The sequence below is a fragment of the Carassius carassius genome, chromosome 5 (assembly GCF_963082965.1).
Source record: "Carassius carassius chromosome 5, fCarCar2.1, whole genome shotgun sequence".
Classification (NCBI taxonomy): domain Eukaryota; kingdom Metazoa; phylum Chordata; class Actinopteri; order Cypriniformes; family Cyprinidae; genus Carassius; species Carassius carassius.
Window position 1 is genome coordinate 29,020,246 of NC_081759.1, and position 18,126 is coordinate 29,038,371.

Consider the following 18,126-nt stretch of genomic DNA (forward strand, 5'->3'; position numbering starts at 1 on the left):
TGATTCCTGTGGAGTCAGTCATCACAAGTAAACTTTCAAGCATCTTGAAGTATGTGACCTACTTGACGCAGACAATCAAAATCAAGAACAAAGCTTATTTTCTGTATGCTAATCTGACACCCTCTCATGAACGGAGGGAGATGCCATAACAAACATGGAGAAAGTGGAATATAATCCTTTAGTAACTACTATATATTTCACACATGATAGCACAATGATTCCCCATTCAAAACTTAACAGACCAACCCAATTAAACCAACCTGTTTATTCAAACTGAAACAGCAAGCTGTGTCCTATCCACCTTTATGACTGAAAAAAACAAAAGATCAAAAAAAAAACCTCATTACTCAAACCCATGTATCTGCTCAGTATCTCACTGTCTACAAGCTGGCAGCACCAACAGGGCCAAAGCATGGCTTTACATTAAGATAGAAACAACTTCTAAACCTGACAGTAACATCTATTGCTATTGCACAATTATCACCACTCACAGTTACATTTTGATCCACTCGCCTGTGAATTGCTGTTTATTTTATGCTTGCCAAATTGACAACTATTGCAAAGTTAGGATTTATTATACAACAAATGACCAGAACTGGTTTGGTCAAAAAGCAAGCCAAGAGTATTATTTCAATAAAGAACAGAAAAGCTCCAAACAAACCTATTTCTACTCATGAAAAATAATCTTCAGCAGCGTATTTCTTTTATTCAGGTGTCAAACCTGCATATGAAATCCCTGTTAAGTCAATGATTACATGCTTCCCCATCTGTTAAAGATACAAACTCGCATATGGCTAAAAACCAACATGAGCTACAGCAGAAACATGGCCTGTCCATGGCACTATGTCTATGGTCCAATCTTAAACTGCAACTCTATTTATGTTACACAGCATTGTTAAGACTTTGCAATGGAAACAGTCGTACATAATGTTATTTTATCATAAAACTGCAAGTGCAAATGACTTTGAATCAAAACCCTGTTGGTGCATTTGCCCCTAAAATATATTCTAGCAGTAAGAGCACTGAACTTCTTCCTGCACTCCTGCATGATAACATCCTGCATTTTAGATATCTGGTGATTTTTAAGTAAACATACAATAACATACATGTGCTATTGAATGTGACTCTATGGCATAATGTTGGCAATTACTAAGCCACAACATAATTTGCAATGCCAACACCATTTATATATTTGTTATTTATTGATATCGATCTGCTCGTGTTTATTACTGGACGTGGATAGAATAAATTCTAAATACATAAAAGTTTTAGTTTGACAATTAAATAATATCCGATATGATCCAATATGCTATAGGTATTTTTTCCAAATTATTCAGATATCTACAATGCATGAAACGTGTCTTCAATAACACTGAACACTAAAACAATCTCTCTTTGTAAAATCACTTTTGTGGTAACCTCAACTCCACTCTGACCAGGTAAAGGGAGAGGTGACTCTATTTGCAAAGGATCACTGAATAGGAGTTGAAAAAAAGGATTCATATCTAGAACCAACCAATCACAAAGCCTGTTCACGAATGGGGCAGGGAAAGTCATTTGGCATTAAATGTCTCTTCTAAATTAAAATTGGTAAGAAGTAAGTAAACTGGCACTATACATCGGAGAAAAAGATTTTCTAGGGAACAAAATTTAGCTTGGACAATCTCAAAAACAAAGTGTGGATGGTTGGCTTACAGCCTGGTCAAATTTGCAGTCGCCAGCGATGTAGATTTGGTTGTGCACCGTGAGCTATGATGAAGTTAGGATAAACTTGCCAACTTCACATTTGTGCATATAGTTCATTGGCAGCTACACTCCTACATTGTCAGTGACTCAGTATTAAGAAATGTAAGACACATTAAATCACAAGAACCTAAAAATGATGACCCGTTTAAAATGTCAAGACTTGTTGAAAACATACAAAAGTGGTAAAAAAAAGAAGAAGAATGACATAAATTATTAATTCGGAATTTCATCACTAGAATGAGAATAAAAATACTAAACTGGATTCAATCCAGATGTGGTTAATGAGGCTTTTCAGAGTGTGTGTGAATCCATGTTAAGAAGTGCTCAGGTTTATGCTGTGCATGGAAGGGGTGTGCTTGTTTTTGTACTTTAGGTTTCCATATTGTCAGGGTTGAGTGTCCCGTTCTTTAAGGTGACTGTGTTTGTGTATGTGTATGTGTGTTTAGTTTCGGTGTGTGTTGAGTGTTGACTGGAGGAGGGATCAGATGTTTCTATGTCTATAACACATAGGTGGGTCGGTCAACGTCAGTTCGCTATAATGACGGAAATAGTGAGGGGACGTCTCCTCCCCGTCCCCTCAGAGCTCCACCTCTTTAGAGATCTGCGATGCGATGTGCCTGAAGGCGAGGGGGGCCCCCCACAGGCGCGTGTAGCGTACTCCGTTTGCCTCTGTGGGACCCACACTCAGTTGGCACACCTCAGCTTGGAAAGTGACTTTTGACCCTGCCGCCCCATGACTGCAGCACAGCAGAAACGGACCAGCGTGCCGGACCTGGCAGCCGCATCCCCTCGCCGCCTCACACAAGGCCAGTACCACTTCTGCAGGGGCCCGGGGGGGACGGGAGAGACAACCCCTTACATCCCACCCCCCTCCCCCGCTCCAGGGCTCGGGCGCTTTCTGATACCCAGATAAATGGCCACTGGGAAAGAGAAAGAAATACTATCAGTGAAATAGATTTCAAAAACTTTTTTTTTGAGATTCACATATTCAGAAAGCAAACACTGATTTACTACTTTTATTCTAATTATTATATTTTTTGTGACTTTTTTTTAATTTGAAATAATAACATTACAAATGTTGGATGACAGCATAAATACCAATAAAAGAAAAAGAACAAAACACACAAAGGACGCAAGTAAGGGTAACTTAAAGGGAACATACAAATAAACCCTGGCCAGTAATGTTTAATCAAAATGTCATAACATGATCTTCCAGTTGCTTGGCCCAAACCAGTTTTAAACGCACCATAATGTTAAAAGTTTCCTAAGCGGACTCACCCTGTGACCGAAGATCTGCTGACTCTCTCAGATTCATTTGTGATCCTGCAAAGAAACACACACTTTTCACATGGTCTGCATTACCTTAACAGTCTGTCTGCTTCATGCGACACATCTCCACCATAACCAACAACAAATAAAAAATACAATACAAACATACATATCTGGATTTCTCAGTCCTGTCCAACTGCTAGCAGGTCATAATAACTGGCTGACCCGATGTTGACCTGAGCAATGTGTAATGGGTCATATAGAATTTAAAAAATGTGTTCCTGGATGCATGCAAACCGATAAGAGACAAAACCTCCATGCATCATCATCCAGCCTTTCCTCAACCTCACATCCTGCTTACCAGACACACGTTCTGCAAAGGAGACTGCATGCAGACAGGCATGCCATGTGCAGAGACAGACGGACGTGCAGTGGCAACAGACAAGCAAACAGAGGCAGACAGGGGAACTTACTAACTGTTTTGGATCCCTGTGGAAGAGTACAACCCGACACTGATTTATTAGAGCCCTGGCGTTTAGAAGGGTCAAGATTGACCCTAGGAGAGAGAGAGAGAGACACAATGAGGAGAGCAAAAGCAAGAAGAGATGCAGAAAGTCAAAGAAGGATTGAGTGATAATGCAATTGATAGAAATAAGAGCAAAGAGGGAGAGACTAGGAAAGGTACACATTAATATGCTTGAAAAAGAGAGGCAATAAGCCAAGGAAAGATGAATTTGTGAAGCGTGATTGTAAAACCAACTTTTAGGCTGAAAGAATTCCCCAGTGGGACCCGTGTGTTACTGCACAGGCAGCACTCCGGTACTTTTTTTTTTTTTAAATGAATGGCATTTTTTGATTCAGTAATGCGTTTTATAAATCAAGTCTACGCATTTATTTGTTGCAAGAATGTGTCTGTCAAAAACATATTTATAAATGTTACCATTTAAAATTCACCTAAAACCAAACCGCTGCCTGAGGCCCCATTCACACTGACAGCAACTTGGAGTGACACAAAGTAATAAATAGTATTTTCATTAACAGTTGTTGATTTCCACTGACAGGAGTGACACTGGTCTTTGGCGAAGTGTTGTGTGTTTGTCCAATGAGAAAAATTTACATTTATGACAATGAGCAGTGATACAATGTGATGATCACCAATAAGAGTCAAGACAGTGAAGCACATGATCTGTCTCCTGTAAGATACTGTAGTTTAATTTAGATAAAACAGAGTTAATTATCAAGTTAATTAATGATGCACTGATTTTTTTTTTCAATTAGCAAAAATAGGAAACCAACCCTAAGTAACTGCTTTCTGATTATTTTCAAATTTGGTTTGTTTAGGTTTCATTTAGTTTTGTTATTTGATATATTTCAATTTCACAAAGAAATGTGCAGCACTTTGTCCAAGCAATAATAAAAAGACACCTTCTCATTTATAATTTGTCTTAAATCTCATTGTGTTAAAAAACATTATATTGGGAAATCTGTACCGTGAATCATATCACATTATGAGTTGAGTGATTTGTTACATCTCTAAGTTTACACAACTTATGATATGAAATCTGCATAAGAAAATTACTTTGCTGCTAGACGCCCATCAGGCGAACATCTTCATTGAGCTGGTTATGAAATGACTTCATAAAACAATGGTAAATTTTGTACCTATTGTTGTTTTATTGAGCATTCTGATGTCTCTATCAACTCTACTCAACTGAAAAGCTGCCATATTAAGCATAACAGGCTTTTTCAGATGACTCCATCATCTTGTTTATATGATATGATAATTGTACGTACACTGCTGGATCCACCAGCACAAATGTCTTACACTGAGGTACGATCTGCCAATATCTTGCAATAAAAGGAGCTTTAGAATAATTTTTCTTTGGATCAGAGACAGACATTTTTGATGCTTTACATGGTTTTCTGATTTTTTATTTTTTTTTACATGGCGATCAACATCAGTGGATGTTTTTATTTATATGATGAGAGTCTCTCCTCTTACCTGCGTGTGAGTTTGGAGGTGAGTTTGCTGAACAGGTTAGAAGTGGCCCGGCTACGCACATTTGCAGGCAGGGCTCCAGCATCATGGCTAAGGGTGGGCGATGTGGGCGGAGGTCCATAGGTGGGCGGGACACGGTCACGGAGCTGACCCCCATGGAAGGTGCTCCGGATGGTGGATCCACGTGTCAGCCTACAGCGCTCACCTGAGGAAGAAGAGGAGGATGCTCCTGCTCCGACAATACTAAGAGTGGAGGGAGAGGTGGGAGGGAGGCGGTGAGAAAGGGAGCTGAAAAGAGACAGAAACAGACTCAGTGAATGAGAGGGAGACAGCACAGTGATAGAGCGTGTCTGTGATTGTGAATGTATGCATTTGTCACCTGTTGTCTTTGCCGTTCTGCAGCAGTGTGTGTCGGTCAGTGCTGGCACGATCTGTACATACGTACGTGTTTCTGCGGGTCATAGTACTTCCTGGGATATTATTCTACAGCAAAAATGGGACACAACATTTTATTAACCCCCAAAAATGTAGTGTATGGGATTTAAAAAAAAAAACTTTTAGTTTAATTGACATTTTTTATTATAAGTTTTATTTGTAGTTTTTAGAACTGTGCAACACTTTTTTCTGGATTCTTCGAAGAATAAAAAGTTTAAAAGAACAACGCTTATTTGAAGTACTAATATATTATGATTTTACAATCACTTTTGATCAATTTAACGCATCTTTGCTCGATAAAAGTATACTTTTTAATTAATTAAAAATACATATAAGAAAATGAAAATATTGTCTCTCACAGTGGTGGCAGTCATCTCCTTGCGTCGATCAGGTATCTCAGCCTTATTGGGGTTGTTGGCGGTGCTGACCATTGGACTAGATGGTGGTAGGGTCCGACTGCCCATTACGCTACAGCTGGCCTTCCTTGGCGGCATGCGGCTCTCACGCAGCTCACGGTCTCCGCCACTGGTCGGGCTACGCTTAGGGTGCATCACAGGCATGCTGGGACCACCTACAGAAGAAACTAATATTTATTATAATCATTCACAATTGAAAGCAAGTTTAAGCTGAAGCGACTCGTACAGAAGTCACTGTGCCGCCGCTGGCGGTGGTAGGTCGAGGCGCTGCGCTGAGTCTTGCTGTGTGAGGTTGAGGAAGATGACGAAGAAGAGGAGTGTTTGTTGGTTCCGTTGGTAACTGGGCTTGGACGCACCCGCGGCAAAGTCATACTGCCACTAACTCGTGACTCAGTGCCATCCTATGACCAGATGCCAATAGAGAGTATGAGTACAAAGTCAACAATGAGAGTCTAGGAGCAAATAGTATTTTAAAGTAGAAAATTGGTAGTAACACAGTGTGTCTGTGTTTGTGTGTGCAATGTATTACCTCAGTCTTCAGGCCCAACAATAGATATGTAGCCGTGACTTCATTGTATGTCTGATTGAGTAAAGAGTCTTTAATCTCTTCTGGAGTAAAACCCATTCCGACCATAATCTCTGGAAAGACAAAGAAATAAGAGAACATGAGGAATATTTATCAACACAACCAATCTTTTCACTCAAAGGATAATTTGGACATTAAACAGTAGCAAAATACATAGTAAAACACAACCAGTTCCCAACAGGTCTACATGCTCACCAATTCGATTGGCATCACTGTAGTCCTCCGCTGGCTCAATGTGGGGCTTTAGCTCATCGCCCTCATACCCTGCATTCATCCACTTATCCTTCATCACTTGCTGTGGAGGAAATACCAGCATCTTGATTACCCAGAAACTTCCCAGCTCAGTCATTTAACTGCAGTTGCTACATAACCCGATTAACACACTAGTAATAGTTTTAGCAATTTCCAGCAAATGCATGCTATATGCATTCTACAGCACAGAAGCTTTACAGAGCTATAACTCAGCACAGTGACATAATATAATGTATCTGGTACATGATTTGGTATAGCAGAGTGTATCTATGTATCTTCAAGTATCCACCTCGAGAGTGCAACGTTTGCTGGGATTGAGCACAAGAAACCTGCGCAGAATCCCCTCACAGTCTGTGGACATGTAGAAGGGGACACGGTACTTCCCCCTCAACACTCGCTCACGCAGCTCCTGGAAAACACACATGCAAAAGTAAACCGTGTGACAAACAGATAGCAGTGTGGTCTTTAGACAGTCAATTACTACAGAATAAAAAATGTGAGTTTAAAGAACTCTTTAGGTCCAAAGTTAAGACACATTCAATGTAATGTAAAAACCAAAAACCAAAAACAAAAAAGTGTACTAATTCTAAATTAATTTCCCTCAATGTGCACTACTGACTAAAAGTTTTGGGTCAGTAAGATTTAAAAAATTACTAAGAATATTAATAATATTGTATTAGAATATAGAATCAAACCGCAATACTTTAATAAAAAAAAATGTTGTTTGTTTGAACATTTTTATTCATAAAATAATCCTGAAAAACACAGTTTCCACAAAAAAGCTGTTTTCAACATTAATAATAATAAGAAATGTTTCTTTAGCACCAAATCAGCATATAAGAACAATTTCTGAAGGATCGTGTAACACTGAAAAATTGAGGAATGGGTGCTGAAATTCAGCTTTGCCAGCACAGGAATAAATTTCATTAAAAAAAACACACACACTATTGGAAGAAAACTGAACTGAACTGATCTAAGCTGAGCTGGATGATGACATCACTGTTCTACAGAGCTGCTTTATAGATTAAATTGAACTCATTCCATAATTGATGAACTTCACCCAGCCATTAACCTAAATAAACAATGAATTAATTTGAACTGAAAAATCCTCTAAAACTCTTTAGAGCTGTTTTAAAGAGGACTTGAAACATTATTTTCACGGTAAAGCTGATTTGACACAATCTGTACTGCATAAAGCACTATATATAAGAAATTGACTTGACTTGTATTTTGTACAAAGTAACTTGTATCAATATCACAATAAGAGAATATTGTAATAAGACACTGTATTGACTCTTTCCCAGGGTCCAGTAAGTAAGGTGTAAAGAGGCTGGAACGGATCATAGCGGGTGTAGAAACAGAGTAACTGTACCTTGAGGTTCTGTCCATCAAAAGGAAGTGACCCGCTGACCAGCGTGTACAGGATGACCCCCAGGCTCCAGATGTCCACCTCTGGCCCATCATACTTTTTTCCTTGAAACAACTCTGGAGCTGCATAAGGTGGGGAACCGCAGAAGGTGTCCAACTTATTCCCCAACGTAAACTCGTTACTAAAACCAAAATCTGCTATCTTTATGTTAGCATCTGCATCCAATAGCAAATTCTCTGCCTATAAAGACAGAAATAGTAAAGGAGAGAGAAATGATTAGGCTGTACAGAACTGTGTGAAGGAGAGGATAAACAAAGAAAAAAATCAAGACAGAAAGAGATACAAACACACAATACAAACACTTAATACTCCTTTATACTTTTATAGTATAGTGCAATATATACACACACACATATACATACATATATACTGTATATATAGCACTATACAATCAATATACTATAAAATTAACATACACACACATATATATATATATATATATATATGTGTGTGTGTGTGTGTGTTCAAATATGTAGTTGAGTATCAAAACTGCATAGGATAAGGTTTAATGGGGTTTGAAAAATCTGTATAATTCAAGATACACTTCCTTATGCAGTTTTGCTTCTCATGTGGATTTATATTGTGTTAATTTTTTGGAGAATCTAGCTCATACCTTCAGATCTCTGTGAACTATATTCTTCTTATGACAGTAATGAACGGCTGACACAATCTGAAACAAAACAAAAAATAACACAACCTAGGTAAAAACACATGAACGCATAAAAAATAACAAGTTGATCACAAAAAAAAACATGAACGCTGTAACTGTAAACCAGAGGCTTAATGTGATGCAATACCTTGCAGCTGAAGCGATAACGTAAGTGTCTCACCTGTCTGAATTTGGCTCGAGCCTCAATTTCTTTCATTCTCCCATGAGACACCAGGTAATCAAACACCTCGCCTGGAAAACCAAATCACACATGAATAATATCCCAAATATCACAGTTGTACCTAGAAATATTATGTTGAGCATCAAGTCTTTTTGGATTATGTTTCACCTCTGGAGAGAAACTCATTACACTAATCACCATATAGTGAACACACACACACCCCTTCCAAGGCCACACCAGTATTAAACAAAGTCATATTACATACTCCTGTATGTACAGTACATCAGAGCTCACCTCCACTTGCATATTCCATCACAAGATAAAGCGTCTTCTCTGTTTCAATAACCTCAAAGAGTTGGACTGTAATATATGAGTAGCTGGCATTAATACTTTTGGCAAGTTTACATTTAAACAGAATTAGATCATTATTTTGTAAAAGCAAGCATGCATTTATTGCATTTTAGTACATCTTACCAATGTTGGGGTGACGGAGAGTCTTCATGATCCGCACCTCTCTAAACAGCTACAAAAGAAGAGAGTAAGAAATAAAAAGAGGGTAATGCTCCCTCCATCTGTACAAATTACCCAATATACAATCCCTGTTGCTGTGGAAACCCCATGATGGAGTCTTGCAGCTGCATCTGTCCCATAATACATCTCACAGGCATGTGTTCAGAAGAAATGCCTTCAATACACCCCTCATTTCTTTAATTCACTTTATCAGATGATACATATACAATTACACATGAAGGGACACCCACAATGTTGAAAACATAAAGATTAAAACAACTCAATACATCTTCTAGTCAATACAGATGTCTCATCAAACGTTTGGCGGGAGCAAGAATATATAACAAGAATATATGAGCAGCTTTTCTCCTCACCCATGTGGGCTACCAAGGCTTGTCGATTCATAAGCAAAACACATTACATTTCTCTCCTTTTTTAAAAAAAAATCACATTGCCTCAACCTCTCATAATGACTAACCCTAATATTTTGCTCATTGAAAATCTGCTAACTGTCAGTTTGAAGTCAGCATGAAATGGAAATCTTCCCTATAATTTTTTAAATCATGTTAGTTAGTTAGTTAGTTAGTTAGTTAGTTAGTAGTACTTTATTGTTCACCCTAAGCTGAAAATTGATCTTTGGTCTCGCCATACAATCACAAAACAATTAACAATACACAACATCCAATGAATACATCTAGCCATACACAACATCCAAAATAACAAAATTAAACACATTCCTACCTCTTATTCAAAAGAATTATTGCATTTGGTACAAAGGTTTGTTTATATATTGCTTTCATTGCTTTTGGTGTTCTATAACGCACTGCACTCTTATACCACTTGTATAAACAGAAAATAAAAGGGGTGACAGGACGAATCCTTGGGGTGCCCCCGTGTTTAAGGATATAATATCTGATTTGAACCCCCGAGCACAAACTCGCTGTGGTCAATTTGTTAAAAAATTCTTTATCCAATGAACTATTCCCCCATTCACACCTAGAACCAGGAGACGTTCCAAGAGTAAATGTGTCTGCATGGTATTAAAGGCAGAGGTGTAATCTATAGAAAGAACACACACATAAGCCTTTGCTTGTTGTAAATGGCTAGCAATTGTATCGACCAAAGTGAGCGTTGCGTCCTCTGTTCCTCTTTGCGATTTATATGCAAATTGCAGTACATCTAATTGTTCTGATATGTATGGTTTTAGATGATAACTAACTAATCTTTCCATGCATTTAGCTAGTATTGAGGTTAACGCCACAGGACGAAAGTCCTCTAGATCTTTAGCTCTCACTTTTTTCGGAAGGGGTCGTATAAATGATAACTTCCACATACTTGGTATCGTCTGTAAGTGTAATAAAACCTGAAATAATTTTGTTAGGGGGTCGGTTAGTTCATTTATACATATCTTTAAAACTCTGCCCTTTAGGCCATCTGGACCCGGCGCTTTGTAGGGCTTAATACATTTAAGGGACCTTCTAATTTGATCCCCTGTCAACCGAATGGGAGGCCCCACTGGAATCTTATCACTTATTTCTTCAATCTTATTCCAGTTGTCGGCTGCATCATATCTTCCATAATACAAATTCAAATCATTAACCCATTTAAAACCATCCGTCCCTATAGTGATATCATTATTTACATTTCTTGAGTCACGCCCCATCATCTTATTCCAGCCTTGCCAAGCACTTGCCAAGTTATTGACCTTACTGTAAATGTTTCAATCATGCATATGTTTTTTTTTTTACCTTGTCATTTATAATCAAAATACTTGATCTAAAGGCAATACGAGAGACTACTCTCTGGTGACATATGTTGAACTTGTGTGTATGTATGAACGTATGTAAACACCACCAATTTCTTACAACCACCAATTTCCAACTTACAAGTTCATAATCAGATCCATTCATAGAAAAACAGAGATATAGGACAAAGTCCCTGTCTTTATTGTTTTCTTTTTGGTATTCTTTATGACTTTAAGTAGAATAAAAATGTAAAAAATTTTGTGTGTTGCTGACACAAGAGCTCAGAAATGTTTGAATAAACTGCTAATCAGAAGACCAGAAGAAAATCCCTCAGAACCATCAGAAAAGACTAGCTGCTGACACAGCCACAGAAAATAATGCTATGAGCCATGTCACATGTAGACATACTTAAAAATGTTTTATTTATTTTATATCCTCTATATAGTAAAGTATAGGAGTTATCATCTAGCAAACATGGCATGAGACAAAACTCCTTTCTCTATGTGCAACACAAAAAAGAGAGATAAGACAAACACTTACTCTGACAACTGACAAATGCACCACAGAACAGTGATTCCAGCATTACTATAACAGCTTATATCAGCCATATGAGTGATCAAGAAGCCATACGCGACTTATGTTCAATAAGGGTGGTTTATGGTTTGTCTACAGTTAACTGTGTGTGTTACAGAGCCGGGATTGAATCACAGTGGGGCATTCTGAGCATGTGGAGAACCACAGCTGTCGACCTCTCCTCTCCAACACACACACTAAGCACACAAACAAAGGTCCCACTTTATATTAGTATGTACCTACATTTAAGTTAATCATTTAATCATGGCATCATTGCATACATACATGTTTTTGCATTGTACTTATATATATTTTTTAAATACCTGCATGTAAATACATCTGTAACTAATTTCTGTAATTACATTTATAATTACACTGTTGACCCATCCCTTAGACCTAAACCCAACCTTAATCCTACACATACCATCAAACCTGTCCCTAACCTGAACAATATACCACCTCAATGCATGGTAATCTGTACTTATTTTTTGACGTAAGTACATAGTAGTTAAGGCCACCTAATATAAAGTGTAAAAAGACGTTGTATATTTCACTGATATCCAATGGTTATGGTACTACAAATTTTGCACACAAAAGGGCCACTGTTGGCAAAATGGCGACATAGTTGTGAGTGCTAAGATTTAATGTAAGTTCCATCCAGATGAGTGAACTGTTTGAAAGTGTGTTCAAAGCCTATCATGCATAGCTTTGTCAATAATCAATAAAAATCTTGACATATGTTCAAACTCTAAGCCGTGCTTGAGTGGTGGGCTTCAGTGGGAGGAATAAAGGCCGGTGATAATCTATTATGAGACAGATGAGTCACTGTTGTACAGGAGAGAGCGCAAACTCAACAAAGACACTAAATACTAATAATACATGTGTGTGTGCGTGTGTGTGTGTGTCTGGACACTGGGTGATGTTTGTAAAATGTAATTTTTTTCTTTTATATACTATGTTAAAATGACATAATTGCATAGCATTATGACAGTTGTCTTAATAAAGAAAAAATATTCTTGAAACTGGTCTTACCTTTTGTAGGCTGGTTGGGTTCAACTGAGTTTTGTCGATAATCTTTATTGCAACCTAAATATACAATGCACAATTAGTAATTGAGGCTCCAAACATAATTTTTATCTTATGCCAGATAGAACCCCCCCCACACACACACAGTATACAGTATCATCTGACATTTATTAGCAGATGCTTTTATCAAAAGAAACTTGCTTGGTTACAATAAATGAAAATATATATACACCACTGTTCAAAAAGATATTTTATCAAAAATACTGAAAAAATGTATTATAAAATATTATTACAGTTTAAAATATTCATTGCTGTGATGGCAAAGATGAATTTTAAGCAGCCCTTTTTTCCAGTCTTTAGTGATCCTTAAGTAATTATTCTAATATGTTAATTTGGTGCTCAATGGCATTTCTTATTTTTGTGATAAAACTGACATTTTTTCAGGATTCTTTTTGAATAGAAATTTTTAAAAAAATGTATTTGATTTCTATTATAAATATCTTTAATATCATGTTTGATTAATTTAATGCCTCCTTGCTGAATAAAAGTATTACTTGCCTTCAAAAAGAACCCACATTTCTGAACAGTAGTGTATTTGACACCATTACAGAATACACAAGACAAAAACAAAACAAAAAACAAACAAGAAACCATCATAATAATACAGTATATGAAAAGAAATATGTGTCAGGATGTTAAAAGTACTCTGTTTCAGAGTTTTATTTGTTTACAGGAGTGACAATCACATTCAACAGATTAAAGTTTCAGGTAGTGATAACTGAATTTATTCATGAATAGTTTTCATAGAACCAAACTGTTAATGCTGTGATGTAATTAAAAGTGCATCTATGTCTCTTTTCTTCTTGTGTGGCACTAGTCAGAGACAGAGACATGTGTCTTGACTCATTCGCAAATTCATATGCCAGTCTGTCTCTCTCCACCGTATCTGCTCCCACCAGCCATGTGGTCTAAAGGCAACTCACACTGTACAGTTCAATCAGAGCACATGCTGTTAGAGCATAAACAAAACACTCTGTTGATGGGTATTTTATTAGAACCTGTACTTTGGTCAAAAAAAGATGGCACAAAACTTTAAGCATCCATGTTACATATTTATTGCCACGATGACGTTGTGGTCATGTCAACCATAATGAATCTGGGAGTGACAATTGTATTCTGTATACACTTACAGTCACAACTATAATTTACAGGGTTTCCATCTGCATTTAAATGCAGTCGTCATTCCCAAAAGTGTATACGTGGCTCCGGACTACCACACATGAGTTCACTATTATTGGTCCAAGAGTATTTCAGTTCTCTCTTGTATTTAAACATAATTCAAAAAAATTCTAGAACTTTAAAGATTTTAACATTATGATTCTTTAAACGTCACAATTTATTAATGCTCTCTGCTGCCCACTAAGAAGTTAATCTAAAATCACACTGTATCAGCTTTGGTTTATAAAAAGAAAACGTGGGTGTGGAAATTTTCGCTTAAGTTGGACCACTTTAAAAATATAGAACCAAAAGAATTACAGCTCACAAGTGCTCTGGTGAGAATTAGACACAATAACCAGCTCCTGTGCCAACATCTTATCACACGCTTCTGGTTTTACCTATGTAAACGCTCTCTCTCACAGTCTTTATCTCTCACCTCTTTGCCTGTGAGGATGTGGCGGGCTAGTTTGACTTTAGCAAAGTTGCCCTTGCCGATGGTTTTAAGGAGCCGGTAGTTTCCAATGTGTGGAAGCTCATCTGAGCAAGAGGCCATAGAGTTACGACATCTTGCACCCAGTGAACGACTCGACACATTCGTTCCTTTCTCTGAACGACTCGCCACCAGAGACGCATGCTGGACAGAGAAACAGACACAGAGAACATTTATTAAGATTGATTAAATTCAGTTTGGGAATAAAAAATGGATTAGACTAAACTGGAGAATACATGTTGATGCTGAAGCAACCAGAAGAAAGAAAAACCTGCCTGTGATTCTAGCCAGTCCAAAGGACTAAAGTGATTATCCCATATTACAGAAATTGCATGTAGAAACAAAAAATTTCATTGTAGAATTGAAGAGTTAGGAGGGTTAAGAAAGAAACTAAATGGGAGCGTTTCAAATAGGAAACTGTGGTGAAAAAGACTAATGCTTCAGCACTGACCTATTGCACCAGATTTCAGAATTGAATCCTCATTTACTGTGTTAAGCTCTTACTTTACACACAAAAATCAGTCTACATTTATGTAGATGAGCCACACAACTGTTGTAGCATCTCGCAGTTAGAATTTATTGATTGACTGAGTGACTGATTGATTGATTTTGAGGGCCAAAATTTAATTAACACTTCACCAATGGTATATGCGCATTTAAGTGTCTAAATTTTTATGAAATACATAAATGTAAGGGGAAATTAAGATAATTCAGCTTGCTTATAATAAACATGAAAACTAAGTAAAAAAATCATATGAATTATCATTTAGATTGTTAATGTAATGATGGTAGATGAGAGTGTGCGGGAAAACTGAGGTCAGCATTGGAGTGTGAGTAATTCTGCCCTATAATACAGGATTAACTTACTTTGCCATGGGGTTTTTAGTCTGGCGCCGCTGAAACTAAACTTTCTATTTAGATTAGCACATTTAAACCTGACTGAGCCCTGGACACTCAGGCTAACATCTGGTAAAGTTTTCTGAATGGCTCCAACTGTCCCCTTAAGAGGGGATAGGAAGGAGCTCACAGAGAAATCAAATCATGCCCAGGTCCCCATCTGCACCGTTGACCACAGGATTACAGCTCAGGGATTGAAGAAATTACTCACGATGCCCTGCCCTGCTCCTGCTGGATTCTACCTAACCTCGCACACACTATATACAAAACATGCCAAATAGCACATACTGTGCACTAGCTCTTATTCTTTTTTTTTATGTAACGGAAGAAAGAAAGAAAGAAAGAAAGAAAGAAAGAAAGAAAGAAAGAAAGAAAGAAAGAAAGAAAGAAAGGTGTCTGAAGGATTTTTTTATTAAAAGACAACATTAATAAATAGGAAATGTTTCTTGAGCACCATATCAACATATTACAATAATTTCTGAAGCATCATGACACTGAAGATTCTGAAATGGTTGCTGAAAATAAAGCTTTGCAATTTCTTAAAAAAAGGTTAATTTAAGATGTAATAATATTACTGTTTTACTGTATTTTGTTACTGTTTTACTGTATGTTTTATTAAATGCAGCATTTGTAAGCATAAGGGACTCATTTTAAAAACTTTAAAAAAATCTATATATAAAAAGGAATTATTAATTTTATATATTTTCAGGCAGACAATGTTCAAACGGAAAGCTGCATTATCAGTTCCTTACTAAGACATCAAGAACCTGGACCATTATATAAAAATGGGTTAGTTTAACACACTAATGAATTACATGAAACATTTACTTTGGTGCTAGGTTTAAAATTTACAGTGAGTGATATATGTACTGATTGTTACCATCACATGAGTGTTTTTTTAACGCAGTTACAATCAAAAAAGAAACAATAATTGTTTTAAATATGGTTTACTAATAAAGCAACATTAAATACATAATAGTAATAATAATAGATTAGCAAACACAAGTCTATCAGTTGATGAACCACAGTGTAATTTGTTGGCGCAGAACTGGTAGGCCACTACACCAGCCAGTGAGTCTGTTTATAGAGCGCGGTGCTATACGCTTACGGCAGATCACAGCTAACGCTAAAACCTCCCTCCGCACTCCCTAGTTGATTTCGGTGCCATTTAATTTCCTAATCTGCAGAGACAGAACGTTTCCTAGATTTTCTCCAGCAAATTCTGCCAATGAAGCAAAACCGCTCTCTGGGAGAGGAGCGCGCTGAGAGCGCATGGCTCGTGCGCAGATGATGCGCTGATGTACAGACTATGCGGATGGCCTGAGCTCTACTGCCTTCGCGTTTCGCAGCAACTCTTTTGCTGCTTTGCACATTCAAGGATGCGGCCCATTTTGCCAAAGAACCTGCTACGCGTACATGGGCCACTGTACGCGTACATCCTGCCTCTCCATCCTCTCATGAACGATATCAGGCAATGAATGTATCAGGCTGCAAAAATGACGGTCCACCTGACGTTAAATACAGGGCGTTGTAGGATATGAGTGGAAACGGGGCGCTGAGATGATATATTACAACTAAAATAATTCATTTGAAATGATGATACTTACATGATCTGTGCTCCGGTCGTTCGCAGACGGTAAAGCAGACCGAGAGGACATTTTCCCTGAGAATGCACACAATTTAAGAGGAATAACCCGAACTGTATTTACAGATTTAATCTCCTCCGGTAAACGCAGCCAACATCGGCCGTGCTGCTGCAGCTGGGGCCGTGCTTCTCTCACACCGCTTGCTCGGTAAAGCCTGCGTCTGTCATGGCAGCGGCAACAGCAGTCCGCGAATCTCACAGATGTCCTCGAGACAGCTGCATTATTTTTCTGCGATGCAAACCGTGACGATCAAACGAGTCAGTTGACGATGAAAACGCAAACGCGGCGCTAAATAGGTTTTAAAACAGAGCAATTCTTGGCCGGAGGCCAACGATTTTGTAGCGACTCGCTACCCCCCGCCTCATCTCCGCGAGCAAAACAAATACGGCACCGAAAACCCCGTCCTCTTTTCTCATAATAATAACGAGGACCTCTCAGCGCCCCATGTACAGTTCACTCTCGCGCGCGCGCTCGCTCTCTTCTCGCATCTGTTTGTCATGGGAAAACAGAAGCTTTGGCCGGTGACGAGGCCGAGACCCGTTCACATCCTACAGCAGCCGTTATATTCCAGCGGCGGATATGTGAGATGCGCCACTGCTGCCTCCTCTAGCGCTCGTCTCAGCACTGACACAGGCGCACGCGCGCGCACTGACGGACAATTTAAAGAGCTCCACACAAGCAGACTGACAGACTGCACGTGTCAAAACTCACCTCTCAATCACTGCGCTTTTTCCTCATACTCATTTTACTTATTCGAGAGTATTTGAAGGTCTAAAGGGGAAATACCATAACCTACTGCAGTTGTTTTAAGATACCAATTTCTTAACTGTGAAATTTTCCAATGAAAATACATGACCGAGCACATATTTATAATATTTACACAGGCCAGTGGCAAAGGACAAGATTATAAACAAATTAAATGATATATCTGGCTTCAGATGACTGTGTCTAAAACTGCCCAAAGCTAGAATAGACTAGCTAGAATATTTTTAATAAAGTTTCTGAAAACGTTATATTAAAATATTTACATTGAAAAATTAAAGAAAAGTCTGTTGATGG

The 18,126-nt window shown here is 38.0% G+C and overlaps 1 protein-coding gene across 2 annotated transcripts; it reads right to left on the reverse strand.

Moving 5' to 3' along the window:
• Positions 1-1,874: 1,874 nt before the first annotated feature.
• Positions 1,875-17,707, reverse strand: LOC132141188 (MAP/microtubule affinity-regulating kinase 4-like). 2 transcript variants are annotated; one of them, XM_059550499.1, is made up of 18 exons: positions 17,029-17,707; positions 14,471-14,668; positions 12,823-12,876; positions 9,437-9,485; positions 9,257-9,322; positions 8,963-9,033; positions 8,746-8,802; positions 8,076-8,312; positions 6,993-7,112; positions 6,647-6,746; positions 6,395-6,504; positions 6,092-6,266; positions 5,809-6,020; positions 5,394-5,497; positions 5,018-5,302; positions 3,489-3,571; positions 3,025-3,069; positions 2,467-2,666 (listed from the first exon to the last, which is right to left on the reverse strand). In XM_059550499.1, exons 1-18 carry the CDS (start codon positions 17,077-17,079, stop codon positions 2,602-2,604), a joined length of 2,082 nt encoding a protein of 693 aa, XP_059406482.1. In that variant the 5' UTR covers positions 17,080-17,707; the 3' UTR covers positions 2,467-2,601. The 2 variants fall into 2 exon arrangements, with proteins under 2 accessions (XP_059406481.1, XP_059406482.1); XM_059550498.1 differs by lacking the exon at positions 3,489-3,571 and having other exon boundaries at positions 1,875-2,666; positions 17,029-17,705.
• Between the last annotated feature and the right edge of the window lie 419 nt (positions 17,708-18,126).

Excerpts from the sequence above, each read along its gene's own strand:
- LOC132141188 (XM_059550498.1), bottom strand. The coding sequence starts at position 17,079 with ATGTCCTCTCGGTCTGCTTTACCGTCTGCGAACGACCGGAGCACAGAT. Across the intron at positions 6,747-6,992 it reads GCAAACGTTGCACTCTCGAG|CAAGTGATGAAGGATAAGTG; the intron begins GTGGATACTTGA and ends TTTCCTCCACAG. Across the intron at positions 6,021-6,091 it reads GCGGCGGCACAGTGACTTCT|GTGGTCCCAGCATGCCTGTG; the intron begins GTACGAGTCGCT and ends TTTCTTCTGTAG.